Below are 15,769 nucleotides of genomic sequence, written 5' to 3'. Positions count from 1 at the left end.
TGACTTCGTCTCGGTGAGCTAAAAAGTAATTAACACAACTAAAGAAGTTTTCTTGTGATTTATTCATGCAAACCTAACTGAATAGTTACAGTACTAAGTGTGATGTACTCATACAGTCATATATTGCACAGCTTCTAGAAATACCACTGGAATATTTAGAATTCCTGATTGCGTAAGTTTTATGGATTTTCAATGCTTTTGGTATCTGTCACATACAAATAAACATCTTAAATTGTATAACACGTCCTTATTAAATGATAAATACAATCAGGAAATTACCAATACATTCCTTTTAAAATCTGGTGGGTTTTTTTTCTAAAAGGACAATCCACAAAAACTTGACCCTATTAAACAAATTTTAAATGATCTTTAAGTGTTCGTGCAATATTTACCAGTATTTTACAAGGTTTTAATTTTGGTGATCACAAAAAGCTGCCTAGTATGTAACAAAATATAGACATTGAAAATAGACTTTGCTCTTAAATGTAACAGTTTTTAATAATAGATAACCTGAGGATATTGGACTCAAAGCAAGATACATGTATATATTGAAGATTTACTGAGTAACCTCACATATCTTAAACCTGAACAGTTGAATTTTCATCCCATCACACAATTTGAATGGCTGAACTGTACTTGAATAATTCAACTTGCATTTTAAAGAAATGCATGTGTCATATGGAAATAAGGTATAAATATATAAACAATCTTATCAAACTTCTAAAACCAAGCTACCATGCAAACATTTGTACCATTTTAATCCATGATTTTACTAAATCTAAAACTATTTTAGAATACTAAATCAATGACATATCTGATTTCTCTGTTAAGTGATGATTGCGAGAAGATTTACAGCTGAAATTCTAAATGATATAAAATAACGAAGCTAAAAGAACACAGCAGTATGTCTGTCAACCATAATACATGTATCTCATGCAGTTGGACCATTGCACAAATTTAAACAAATTACATAATTAGTTGTTCAATGTAAAAAAATATAAATAGACTACTAACTACCGGTACATGTATCCATGTGTACTGGTACACTAATATTAAGCACAAGAATGACTGATAAAAAATAAAAAGTTTCACAAGTATTACTGTAGTATTTTTGAAATTAAATAAATTAGTCATCAAACTGCAATAATGTTACCATGCTAAAAACATTTTTCATAGTTCTATAAAAATGGTGGAATTTTGCATGGTTTGTATGATGAACTTTCGTAAATATAATGGAGGCTGATTAAGGTATATAACTTGTAGGTCACAAATTACAGTATTTCAATTATTTCTGAAAAAAAAAATTGTAAAAAAAACTCTTTACTTTTCCCAAATACCAGTATTCTGAAAACTTTTTATTGATCATCTTATCTTGCTTGTCATTTTTGCTTTGATTTACACACACAATAACTAGCTAACACTTACATATGCATGCACAGTTGTGATTTTGATGACATATCTTACTACAAGGTTTACAATCAATGAAGGAGATTCTAAATGGAGTTTTAATTAATATGGTGAACCATTCTATGCGATAGTGTATTTGCAATAGTGTAATATGATAATATCAAAATACATGTAAGAGTGTCCTGACCAAATAAATGATGAAAACTAGATGAATCAAATTCCTCAGAACATTTAAATATTGAAGACTGAAATATAATAGAGCAAGAAGGGAATCCATACTTGTACATTACAAGATAAACAATAGAACACAGTTTTAATAATTCAAGAGCCAGAGACTGTTGGTTTTGCTTCGTTATAAAAGTAATATACCAGGGTATAATTATTTATGATACATGATGATCATAAGATGAACAAAACGGACTTCTTTGAAAGCATTAATTTGACATGAACGTGTTCAGTTTAACCATGATTTACCGAGTAGCACTTTTATGTACCGGTACTCTAAAACCACAAAAAAAAAAATGATGGGAATTAGTGACTTGTATTTTTATGGTGTACATGTACATATCAACATCGGTTCAAAGCTAGTATTCCTAATGAACCACAGATTTTGAATAAAATTCAATACATGTACATTTTACTATTACATGTATCAATTTTTAATTATATGGCAGACACAAGAGAAGTACAAATTAAAACAGCGCTCAGTAAACTATATAAGCTCAGCCATTAAAATAAATGTTTTTCTTGCATATTTTTTTAAATTTTGGTTTTTGGTTAAAAAATAGAAACTCCATATAAATCAACAATAGCTTATGCATTAACATATTGACTACATCAACAAAAATAACCTTTTTTAAAAATTCTATCTAAATTGATTCTGAATGTTTCTAAAAAAAATTCATGCCTATTCCTGCAATACATTGAGTCTAATTCAGCTGTTGACAATTACTAGTAACAGCTAAACAATAATTTTAAATTCATTAACTGACTTAAATATTTTATTCCTTCTGACTCTTTGATATTTCCTCTCTTAAAAAAAATTAAATACAGATGAAAAATAAGGTATTGAATCATAAATATCACCTCAAGCAGTTTCATATTCGTAAGAGTTACATATACAATTTCAGTGAAAAACATATACCGATAAATAAATTATATCTTATTTTCACATTTACACAAGTCACTCTTTTGCACTGTAGGTGTTGTACACATATTATATGAATTGATATCACACTATAATATTAAAAATGCAAATGATTTTTGAAAAAAGGGACGGATGTTCATTTTTCATCACCTACAACTAACTAATACAGTGTTACCCACTCTGCCCTCAGGGAGGTGAGTGTGGAAAAAGGTCCCGCAGTGATTGTACCCTGTCTGTGTCAAAAACTCGGAAATTTCACTTTTTAATCTATCAAAGTACACAATGTGACTAGGAGGGTTTTTCCTCTTAATGTGGTACTCTTTCTTCAGCCACCCAAGAGCGTCGTCGTAGAAACTGTCTGCTTCATCTGTGTAGTGCTTCTCCTTGGACAAGTTTGGTTCGCATGTCAAGAACCTCATCGAGACATTGCGGTGTAGATAACTAGAAAGATTCCATAGAAATTGAAATAAATTAATATGAACATTACAATATTGTAAACCAACTTTTTATTGTGGGTGAGAAAATTTTCCGAAATTTGCAAGAGCCAAATCATCATTAAGATTTATTGCTATGACAAAGTCCTTTAAGTCTTTTGTATCTTTTTTTCATGTTCAATGTAGACTTGGTTTCTAAGGATCAGTTTAAAACAGATAAATCTAAAAATAGAGTTGGTGCAAATAAATCTTTGTTTACAATAGCAATGAAATTTAAATACATGCAATGAAGTTAAAATGTACATGCAATGAATGCATATGCAAGTTTTGAACAGCCAAGTGTTTTTCAATCTGCTTCAATTGAAATTATAATGCATCAGAAACACTTTCTGGGTTGTATAAAATATAGTTATGTAAGATGATTGATGCAATATATAGGTACATGGTCATGCTCTGTAATTTAAAGGGGCATAACTCTTGGCTTATTTTTCATTCATACTAAAATCTAGGTTTATTCCTATCTTTACCTGTAATAAGGTGTTGAATGGCAAGGCATGAGAAAGAGCACATCCATATTTTTCTCAAAACTTTCATCATACAAAAACTTCATGACAACAACTGTCCCTCTTTGGTGAATGAGTCCGAAATAAACTGCAGTTGGAATATTAATGACTAGAAAAACCATCACAAGTACCCATGCCTTCATCAGATTGCATTTGTGCTTCATTTCCTGCAAAAGTTGAGGACAGACATCAGCATCTGGTTCATGGGAGGAGTGTCTTTTTGCAGTGCTTTCTACATTTCCAAGGATGTCCCGAGTTTCCGTGGTTTCACTTTTTTCAGTGTGCTTGGTGGCCTCTGACCCAGAATCAGGATTTTCTGTTACTGCCTGGCCTTCTTCACTGTTCGTGAGGTCACTGCTTTCACTTTTCTGGTTACTGTTGGACTCTTTTGTTGTCTTGTGCTTCTTTTTCTTCAGACGAGGTTTCTTGCATAAGTCTTGGAAAAAGACTCCACAGTAGTGCATCGATATGGGTAAAATTTGTAGGAGGAATCGAAATTCTTTGTGGGCAAGAAAGCTACAAAAAAATGTTGTGATTCTGTTATTTAGACTTTATATCAGGCTTGGGGTAATGCTAAATGTAATGGTAATGCATTGCAATGCATTACATGTTTTCAAAGTAATGCTAGTAATGTGTAATGCTTCAAAATTAGCATTACAAGTAATGCTAATGTAATGCATTACTTTCCAAAATCTAGTGTAATGCTGGCATTACATGGCATTACTTTGCATTACTATGCATATTTATGCATGTTCACTTTTTAAAATGTGATGAATAAATGAATAGTTGAAATTGAATTTGATTAAAATTATTTTTAAAGAAGAAAGAAATAATTCTAATAAAGGAAAAAATGTTTTAATTGTACATGTTTTATTAAAAAAGGTTTTTTAAAATTCATTTTTTATATTACTAAAGATAACAGCACAATTTCATAACATTTTTAAGAGTGTTGTTATTAAGAGTTTTTAATCATTTAAACAATTTACTCCAATTAGTTTGCACTTCAATAAGAAATGTGTCAACAACACACTATGCCCCCAGGATAATCTAAGTATCAAAACAATCTATTGTTATAAGAAGTGCTAAACACCCCTATCCCCTTCCCTTCGCTATGTCACAATAAAATAGGAGACAGACATGCACCTTTAAAAGCAAAATGAATGCACTGTCCATCCATGTTGAAAATCAATATCACTTCCAATATTATAACCCATTTGAAAAAAATCTTACTTATTTTCTCTCTCTTTCTGTCTGTCTCTCTCTCTCTCTCTCTCTCTCTCTCTCTGTCTCTCTCTCTCTTGTATATTAATTACACTGTACATTAGTTTGGACTGATAGAAAATACAAGATTTATTTATTTAATCTATTATTGCACTTAATATATCCTAAGATAAAGATCGTCAAACAGTATTTTCCAGTCCAAGCTTTGACTGCTCCTGCAAAACATTTATTTAGTATCGCCCGGAAGATGGATGCATTTAAAAGACGAACCCTTTGAAACTTCGATCATAAAGTGCAACAGCAATCTTTTGTCTCAAAGTGTCCTCCGTAAAAAGAAATACGATTAAAATATATTAAGAAATATAACTGGGAAAAATCATCTGTTTATAAATTAATAAAATTAAGTGTCCAAAATTATAAAGATTTGTGTAATCTGGGGAAATATCTATATTTAGCTTTTAAAAACCACAACATTATTCCATAAATTGTTTTTTGTTACGCATGTTATCCTGTGTCTCTATTTCATATCTGATATTGTATCATGCCAAATGTCTATAATTATCATTTTACTTTTGTAATATGTTTGTTGAGCAAATAAAGAATGACTCTTGTTTATTCATTGAATTTGAACCTGATACTGAGCATGAAGCTGTAGATATGTTAAAGAGTGTTGTATATTTGAAACATTTGCAAAAACTCTTTATTAGCTTTACTTTAAAAAAAAAAAGTCATGGTAATGGTAATGCATTACTTTACTCATGTAATGGTAATGTAATGCATTACTTCAAGAAAATCAAGTAATGGTAATGGTAATTTAATGCCCAAATTCATGAAGTAATGGTAATGTAATGCATTACTTTACAATGTAATTCGCCCCAAGCCTGCTTTATATCAACATTAAAATCTGTTAAGAAATACATTTTGAAACACTTTATGCCTTAAAACATAAGTACACTACAGATTACTGGAAAATTAAGGTATATGCAGTATGGTATACTATAGCAATAGTATACTATTGTAAAAGTCTCCCGAACTACAGATTGGCTGTGCAAAATCATTCCTATCAAGAATAATTTCAACTGATTTCACATGCATGAGTTCTTGGAATGGGATGGCAATAATGTAAGTGTCATTAATGAAAAAAGAATAAATGACCAAAAAAAAAGTCATCATCGTAATCTAGATTTTAACTGACAAATTCAAACAAAGCAGTTTGTGGAGTTTATAATCACAAAGATTATCACTAAAAATTCTTCAAGACTAATCGAAAAACAATCCAGATCAATTTAGAGCAATAGATATCAACAGCATCATCTAAAACCTTTGGTTGCATGGTCTGATATACATGTACTAGTAGCTTCCCCAGAGTTTAGAGAAGAGAGATCAACCATCAGTTTCTGACAATACATGTGTTTGAACACATTTTAATGAATCAATGGAATTGGAAAAAAGTTCTTTCAACTTACTAGTTCCTCCGCCTAATTTAGTACATTTAATAAAGTAATTTTAAAATGTGCATGTTCCTAAAGTCACTGATATTCTTACCTGAAAATAAATATATTCCATATGATCAGCATCAGCAGCACTTTGTTTTTTGCATACCAGCCACCAAATAGGAACGGAATCAAATGGGTTGCCATGATGACGGGGTAGCCCTGTGTGATGTACCAGTGCCAGGGGTGGCTGCCGTAGAACGCCGACATTCCATGCAGGACGTTGAACTCAAGGAAGTTGTACTGAACAAATACCCAGTCTCCGTAGAAAATCCTGTCCACCAGTATACTCAACAATAGGAGGATGGATCTGTATTTAAAGAAAAGATAAAAATATACCCTTTTTGGAAGTATTATCCAAGTCTATGTATACTGTATACAGGGTTGATTTGATTTGAACATATTTTATTGTGTAAATAACACAAAAGGATTGGAAACAAGTTCTTGCAACTTACAAGTTCCTCTCCTAATTCCTATACAGGGCTATTTTTGCTCCATGCTATTTTTGACCCTCTATACAGTTAAATATCGATATCTCAAAGTTTGGGGGACCACGGAAAAACTTCAAGATATCCGGGTGTTCGAGATATCCGAAGTCGAAATTCTTCGACTCCATTAGCGTTTTTGTTTTTGTCCTGACATGTTTTGGCGATGACCAATTTACTTTCTATACCTCTTTCGACATCGGCAATGGCTTGAAACTTTGTTTCAATGGTGTGGGTCTTTAGCTTGCGCTTCAGCCCGGGAGTGGGGAGCTTGTCTTTGCTGTGTTGAGACATGTTGTTGAATGATGTACAGAAATTCTGTACCATCTTTTATAGCCAAAGACAAATGTGTTAATTGTTTGATTTTTGTTCACATTAGAAATAAAATTTGTTATATTTAAATCAGCGCTTTGGTAATTTATCATGATTTAGTGTGTGTTATTAAGGTCTTCCGTTTCCAACGGAAGACCTTATTGTTATTGCTTTGTTTCTTTTTCCCTTTTATTATTTTTTTTTTTTCTTACGCTTTTTTGTACAAGCGATTTTTTGAAAACGACTTGACCGATTTTCGTGAAAATTTCAGATCTTGTAGATATTGATAAAATCCTTATATATAATTTTTTATTTTAATGACGTCATTTCCGTTCGGGAGATATTGACGTTTTAGTGATTTTTAGAGGGTCATTTTGTCCTGCTATCTCCTCCTAAACGAAAAAAGATATTGAATTTAAATTTTCAGGGATTGTAGACAAAAGATTGTAGATGTGTTTAAAGGCATTTGTGGTTGTCTGGCTTCAAAGGCATCGAAGCTCGCCTGGACCCGAAAATCGAGTTTAAAAAAACGACGTAATTTTTAATGGTTTTCGTTCTTTATCTCCTTTCCTGAAAATATTTTACCATAACATATAGAGCAAATAAAATTTATATTTACAGGATCTTCCGTTTGATAACAAGAAAAAGGGGCTGGTCCCTTAAATAAGGGGCCAAAAGGGCTCTAAAGTCTTTCTCCCATAGCACTTTACTGAGAAATATTTTGTAATATGTTTAAGAAGCAAAAATGTTCATCTTTTACTAATAAAACTATACATTATAAATTTTTTATTATGCGTTACGTAATAAGGGGTTTTAAGGGGCCAAAAATCCAAAACTTCGATCGAATATATCTCAAAAAGGACACATATTTTGAAAAGCAATATAGAATAAAAGATGCTTAGAATGATGTTTTAAACAATATTCAATCATAAAATTTTCGTTATCTGGCCCCAATAAGGAGATTAAGGGTCGGCCCCTAAAATGGCCTTTCCTAGATAGCTCTTAAACGGCAAAGAATTTCTAAACACTTGTTGAACAAAATATGTTTAATATCAAAAGAACTTTCGTATTATGCCAAGAAAAAGGGGTGGCCCCTCAATTTAGGGGCCGAAAGGGCTCTAAAGTCTTTCTTCTATAGCACTTTACTGAGAAATGTTTTGTAATATGTTTAAAAAGCAAAAATGTTCATCTTTCACTAATAAAACTATACATTATAAAAATTTTATTATGCGTTACGTAATTATGGGTTTTAAGGGGCCAAAAGTCCAAAATTTCAATCGAATATATCTCAAAAAGGACAAATATTTTAAAAAGCAATATAGAATAAAAGATGCTTAGAATGATGTTTTAAACAATATTCAATCATAAAAGTTTCGTTATCTGGCCCCAATAAGGAGATTAGGGGTCGGCCCCTTAAATATCATATCCCAGATAGTTCAAAAACGGCAAAGAATTTCTAAACACTTGTTGTACAAAATGTTTTAAAATATCAAGAGAACTTTCGTATGATTCCAAGAAAAAGGGGCCGGCCCTTCAATTTAGGGGCCAAAAGGGCTCTAAAGTCTTTCTCCCATAGCACTTTACTGAGAAATATTTTGTCATATGTTTAAGAAGCAAAAATGTTCATCTTTTACTAATTAAACTATACATTATAAATTTTTTATTATGCGTTACGTAATTAGGGGTTTTAAGGGGCCAAAAGTCCAAAACTTCGATCGAATATATCTCAAAAAGGACAATTATTTTGAAAAGCAATATAGAATAAAAGATGTTTAGAATGATGTTTTAAACAATATTCAATCATAAAGTTTTCGTTATCTGGCCCCAATAAGGAGATTAGGGGTCGGCCCCTAAAACGTCATATCCCAGATAGCTCTTAAACGGCAAAGAATTTCTAAACACTTGTTGAACAAAATATGTTTAATATCAAAAGAACTTTCGTATGATGCCAAGAAAAGGGCTGGCCCTTCAATTTAGGGACCAAAAGGGCTCTAAAGTCTTTCTTCCATAGCACTTTTCTGAAAAATGTTTTGTTATATGTTTAGGAAGCAAAAATGTTCATCTCACATTTATTTAACAACATATTATAATTATTTTATCATGTGTTCCGTATTAAGGGGTTTTAAGGGGCCAGAAGTACCAAACTTTGATAACATACCTCAAACAGAACAAATATTTTAAAAAACATTATTTTGAAAATCAATATAGAATAAAATGCTGAGAATGATGTTCCTAATAAAATTCAACCATCAATTTTTTTGTTGTTGCCCCAATAAGGAGATAAAGGGTCAAATATCAAAGTCACGGTCATATAACCTTCAAAAAATCGCACGGAAGACCTCCTCGTTGCTCGCAACGAGATCGTGTCTAGTTAAATATATTTTTGGTATATTATTCATTAAGTAGAAGTTCACTTTGATCATGCATCGATATCGATTATACGATAATTTACGCTGTGCTATTTGGTAATCGAGTGACAGTGAACTTGTTTGCTTTATAAGTAGCGTGCATCATTAAGGTCTTCCGTTTCCAACGGAAGACCTTATTGTTATTGCTTTGTTTCTTTTTCCCTTTTATTTTTTTTTTTTTTTCTTACGCTTTTTTGTACAAGCGATTTTTTGAAAACGACTTGACCGATTTTCGTGAAAATTTCAGATCTTGTAGATATTGATAAAAACCTTATATATAATTTTTTATTTTGATGACGTCATTTCCGTTCGGGAGATATTGACGTTTTAGTGATTTTTAGAGGGTCATTTTGTCCTGCTATCTCCTCCTAAACGAAAAAAGATATTGAATTTAAATTTTCAGGGATTGTAAACAAAAGATTGTAAATGTGTTTAAAGGCATTTGTGGTGGCGTCGAAGCTCGCCTGGACCCGAAAATCGAGTTTAAAAAAACGACGTAATTTTAAATGGTTTTTGTTCATTATCTCCTTTCCTGAAAATATTTTACTATAACATATAGAGCAAATAACATTTATATTTACAAGATCTTCCGTTTGATAAAAAGAAAAAGGGGCTGGTCCCTCAAATAAGGGGCCAAAAGGGCTCTAAAGTCTTTCTTCCATAGCACTTTACTGAGAAATGTTTTGTTATATGTTTAAGAAGCAAAAATGTTCATCTTTCACTAATTAAACCATACATTATAATTTTTTTATTATGCGTTACGTAATTAGGGGTTTTAAGGGGCCAAAAGTCCAAAATTTCGATCGAATATATCTCAAAAAGGACAAATATTTTGAAAAGCAATATAGAATAAAAGATGCTTAGAATGATGTTTTAAACAATATTCAATCATAAAAGTTTCGTTATCTGGCCCCAATAAGGAGATGAGGGGTCGGCCCCTAAAATGTCCTATCCCAGATAGCTCTTAAACGGCAAAGAATTTCTAAACACTTGTTGAACAAAATATGTTTAATATCAAAAGAACTTTCGTATGATGCCAAGAAAAAGGGGCTGGCCCTTCAATTTAGGGACCAAAAGGGCTCTGAAGTCTGTCTTCCATAGCACTTTACTGAGATATGTTTTGTAATATGTTTAAGAAGCAAAAATGTTCATCTTTTACTAATAAAACTATACATTATAAATTTTTATTATGCGTTACGTAATTAGGGGTTTTAAGGGGCCAAAAGTCCAAAACTTTGATCGAATATATCTCAAAAAGGACAAATATTTTGAAAAGCAATAAAGAATAAAAGATGCTTAGAATGATGTTTTAAACAATATTCAATCATAAAAGTTTCGTTATCTGGCCCCAATAAGGAGATGAGGGGTCGGCCCCTAAAATGTCCTATCCCAGATAGCTCTTAAACGGCAAAGAATATCTAAACACTTGTTGAAGAAAATATGTTTACTATCAAAAGAACTTTCGTATGATGCCAAGAAAAAGGGGCTGGCCCTTCAATTTAGGGGCCAAAAGGGCTCTAAAGTCTTTCTTCCATAGCACCTCACTGAGAAATGTTTTGTAATATGTTTAAGAAGCAAAAATGTTCATCTTTCACTAATTAAACCATACATTATAATTTTTTTATTATGCGTTACGTAATTAGGGGTTTTAAGGGGCCAAAAGTCCAAAACTTCGATCGAGTATATCTCAAAAAGGACAAATATTTTGAAAAGCAATATAGAATAAAAGATGCTTAGAATGATGTTTTAAACAATATTCAATCATAAAAGTTTCGTTATCTGGCCCCAATAAGGAAATGAGGGGTCGGCCCCTAAAATGTCATATCCCAGATAGCTCAAAAACGGCAAAGAATTTCTAAACACTTGTTGAACAAAATATGTTTAATATCAAAAGAACTTTCGTATGATGCCAAGAAAAAGGGGCTGGCCCTTCAATTTTGGGGCCAAAAGGGCTCTAAAGTCTGTCTTCCATAGCACTTTACTGAGAAATGTTTTGTAATATGTTTAAGAAGCAAAAATGTTCATCTTTTACTAATAAAACTTTTCATTATAAATTTTTATTATGCGTTACGTAATTAGGGGTTTTAAGGGGCCAAAAGTCCAAAACTTTGATCGAATATATCTCAAAAAGGACAAATATTTTGAAAAGCAATAAAGAATAAAAGATGCTTAGAATGATGTTTTAAACAATATTCAATCATAAAAGTTTCGTTATCTGGCCCCAATAAGGAGATGAGGGGTCGGCCCCTAAAATGTCATATCCCAGATAGCTCTTAAACGGCAAAGAATATCTAAACACTTGTTGAACAAAATATGTTTACTATCAAAAGAACTTTCGTATGATGCCAAGAAAAAGGGGCTGGCCCTTCAATTTAGGAACCAAAAGGGCTCTAAAGTCTTTCTTCCATAGCACTTTACTGAAAAATAATTTGTTATATGTTTAGGAAGCAAGAATGTTCAATTCACATTTATTTAACAACATATTATAATTATTTTATAACGTGTTCCGTAATTAGGGGTTTTAATGGGTTTTAAGGGACCAGAAGTGCCAAACTTTGATAACATATCTCAAACAGAACAAATATATTAAAAAGCATTATTTTGAAAATCAATATAGAATAAAATGCTGAGAATGATGTTCCTAACAAAATTCAACCATCAATTTTTTTTGTAGCCCCAATAAGGAGATAAAGGGTCAAATATCAAAGTCAAGTTCATATAACCTTCAAAAAATCGCACGGAAGACCTCCTCGTTGCTCGCAACGAGATCGTGTCTAGTTATTCATATTATTGGTAATGTTAGGGGTGCTTACTTTTGGGAGCTGTGAACTTGTTTGTTTTATCAATCACCGGAGTATATACCCAAGCTGTTATAACAATTACCGTGTCATCGATAGCTGCACTGGCTAAGCGTGGAGTTAATAGTCTTGAGAAAAGGTGTGAATTGCCGCGGGCGAGAATAATGAGGACACGACATGCAGGGTGCGATTAGCAGACCGGAATATTGACTTCACTTCGAGATAACCCAGGTAAAATTTGTTATTGGGACCGTAAACATACTTCGACATAAGCGGGGTATTCGAGATAACCGTATTCGAGATATCAGTAGTTTTTTAAATCATATATATAGGGAAAACGGCCGGGACCGGCGGCCGACTTCGACATAACCGGGGTATTCGAGATATCCCATGTTCGAGATACCGATATTTACCTGTACTTGCGAACTGTTTCGCCCCATCTTAAATTCGCCCAGACACACTGTGTGTATTAAAGAGATAATTTGGGACATTGGAATCCACTCAGTCTTAATTTCGCCCGCTGACAACAATGGTGAAAGGGCGAAAATAAAACGGGGGCTAATATTTACCTGTATACAGTAGTACAAGTAAAGATAAAACAGCTACTCGCAAAATGATAGCATTTCCGAAATCAATATTTTTCTTCTCAAAAAAATTTCAAAGATGAATTTTAGTTTAGAATTGATCTTGAAATAAATTCCATCATGACTTACCCATACTGAAGATAGACCTTGATGGTTTTCCACAACTTGAAAACGTTTAATTGTAAATGCCATGAGCACATCAGCACCCACGTAACAGCAGCTGTTGGTCGTATCAATACAGAGAGAACAGCTAGGCTCACAAACTTCCATGTGCTGGATTTCTGGCCGCTGGGACAAATATGAAATATGTATGGATACCAATGATAAAATTTGAAATTCAATTTCATTCTGTTGGAAGCTGAAAGTTATACATTGTAAATATCAACTGTCAGGAATCACTTTCTTTATCCTATCAATTATTAATATATGATGAGTTCTAAGATCCCATCTCCTATCAAAATACATTTAACCTGAAGGTATGGGAATATCTATATCTGATCTATATATCAATGAAACATAATTCAACTAAGAGCAGAAAAGTACCGGTGTCTCTATTTTCACTAATACATTTTTTCCCATAAAAAACTTGAAAGCAGAGAGTAGTTGAGAAATAGTTGATCTCCTATTAAACCAAATCAATTGATATAAAGTCTGCAGTTAGTTGTCCATTCTACTGACTATTTGTAAATGAACTTTGATGATTGAATTGCTCTTGTTGCAATGTTTTACCTCCTGATATCTGGCCAAGGGAAGTAATACAAAGCCACTGTCACTAGCACAGATTCCATGGAATTGGTGAGAGTTCTTGTACAGCAATAGAGAGTAAACCATGATGTTATCTGGCAGAATAAGGTCCACTGGGCTGTTGCTCTGTCTGAGAGCTTCCAACTCAACTTATAGAGGTAAAGATCACCCCAAGCTGCCATCACACCCTGTAAAATTCTGGGTAATTTTATCTGAAACAAATAAACTTTCAATTAGTCACCATCTTATATACTTATAATGTTAAAGAGGCAGATATTGCCCTTGCTGGGATATGAGCCTGGATTCACTGGCTTACAAATCAAATACCAGTAATCTGCTAATTGAGCTAAAGTACAGTGTACCGTATTACCCCTAGTTCAGAACCAGAAGAAATGCAATAAACCAGGTAGCTAACACTAACAGGTTGTCCCACCCCTGGGAAAAAGTTGTATCTAAATCGATTAATTCCCTAGTGCAAGTATCTATGGATTTTAATATGAAGAAAAAATCTTTAAACCCTCTATACCTCTGGCAAGACTTTTACGAACTGCAGATGTGTAGCTCTATGGAACAATTTGGGTTATAGTGCCTCTCAAACTAAAATCTTGCAATTTACAGTGCACATAAATGTGTGCTAGTTTTGGACTGATTAACCTCATTTCCATATACATGTACAGTGAGTTTAAATGCTTAATATTACTATAAAATTCTTAAGACTAGCTATCACTATTGCTATAACACAAGGTACTAAAGGTTTAAAAATGATTTAAATTTTTTTTTAATTATGCTAGCAAATGCACAGAAAACATACCAAAAGTAACCTATGGTCTAATCCAAGTATTGACAGGAACTTATACATGAACGCAAACAGTGACGGATATAAATAGCCTCTCAATCCATGTTGCCATTCCCACGTCAAATACCCATAACTGAAATGAAAACAATTGAAAAATATTGCCTTAGCTAGTACATAGTTATCTATGTTTAAGTTAATGTCAATGCAATTTCTGATTGATCTTTATTTTATTCATGTTGAATAATCTTATATTCTTACCCAAATGCCATGTTGTGTGAGACCTCTAGAGACTGCCAGTATTCATCTGGTACGTATGATGTTTGTATGAAGAGAGCATTTACAACCCGCAGAGCTATGAGTCCACTAAACAGCTTGTGTTCGGATGACATAATTGTCTTGATGATTGATGGACCTAGTATTTCATCATCAAACAAGTATCCCTCTTCTTCTTCGTTTTTGTATGAATGTTCATCTTCTTGGATATTAGAGGCATTGTTTCTGTTGATGTTTCTAGCCTGATCGAGCTCCTCTGGTCCGTGTTTCATTTTACGCCGACGAATAGTGGCAGTACCTTTCCCATCTTTTGTCATATTTTTTCTTTGACCAACTATAATAAACGAGAAATAAAACAGGATGCCATTTTAAAAACTTTGTTATTTATGTCTCTGGTTTCGGTTAGAAATCAATTATTTCGGTATGCAAACTGAAATGAAATAAAATGCTATATAAAGCAAAAAAGAGAAGCGACGAGTTACTTTAAATATCATCAAGAACGAGACATCGTAACGATTTGATATCTCAAAACTTCATTGCAATGTAAAATTTGCTTAGTTACCTGCTGCAATATAAGGACAGTTCACCTTTCGTCCTGCAGATCAGCAGTGCTAAGATCGATCATTTGCTCTTTGAGTTCTCTCCACATGAATAAGTTTAAATAATCGATAAGAAACACTAATTCTGCTGAGAATCAGTATCGACCACTACTTTTAATAGTTTACATTCTAAGTTGATTATAATCTTCTCTTCCACAATTGATTTACCCCTGCTTAAAACGTAAAATTGAACAAGATTCACATCTATAAAATCAAAGTTGAAATCGGACGACATGACTTTTCCGAGATAGTACACCTACCACCGACTCTAGCATAGCCTACTGACCACGCAGTACCAAAAAAATAAAGTATACAAGGGTTGGTCAAAACATTGTATAGTCACACAATGCACCGCGCTTCTTATCTACTGAAAATTATATATAAGAATTTTCCAATTAAAATTTTGATTCAAATCAAAGATCTGATTTAATTTTGTTGAATAATTAAAAAAGATATGAATGTTTATAACATATATAATGTATATTTACTATAATAGCTGCAGTTC

The 15,769-nt window shown here is 32.6% G+C and overlaps 1 protein-coding gene across 1 annotated transcript; it reads right to left on the bottom strand.

Annotated features, from left to right (window-relative positions):
• Positions 1-43: 43 nt before the first annotated feature.
• On the bottom strand, positions 44-15,509 carry LOC128167137 (GPI mannosyltransferase 3-like). Its single transcript, XM_052832685.1, has 8 exons — positions 15,228-15,509; positions 14,651-14,999; positions 14,408-14,525; positions 13,582-13,808; positions 12,982-13,140; positions 6,318-6,575; positions 3,516-4,067; positions 44-2,995 (listed from the first exon to the last, which is right to left on the bottom strand). Exons 2-8 carry the CDS (start codon positions 14,980-14,982, stop codon positions 2,701-2,703), a joined length of 1,941 nt encoding a protein of 646 aa, XP_052688645.1. The 5' UTR covers positions 14,983-14,999; positions 15,228-15,509; the 3' UTR covers positions 44-2,700.
• Between the last annotated feature and the right edge of the window lie 260 nt (positions 15,510-15,769).

Source organism: Crassostrea angulata, chromosome 10, assembly GCF_025612915.1.
Source record: "Crassostrea angulata isolate pt1a10 chromosome 10, ASM2561291v2, whole genome shotgun sequence".
NCBI classification, from domain to species: domain Eukaryota; kingdom Metazoa; phylum Mollusca; class Bivalvia; order Ostreida; family Ostreidae; genus Magallana; species Magallana angulata.
This window is presented reverse-complemented; position numbering and strand designations above follow the sequence as displayed.

Coding starts and splice junctions, on each gene's coding strand:
- LOC128167137 (XM_052832685.1), bottom strand. CDS start 14,982: ATGACAAAAGATGGGAAAGGTACTGCCACTATTCGTCGGCGTAAAATG. Junction 6,576..12,981: donor AAGGTCTATCTTCAGTATGG/GTAAGTCATGAT, acceptor CTTTAAATACAG/ATCCATCCTCCTATTGTTGA. Junction 2,996..3,515: donor CATTCAACACCTTATTACAG/GTAAAGATAGGA, acceptor GAATCTTTCTAG/TTATCTACACCGCAATGTCT.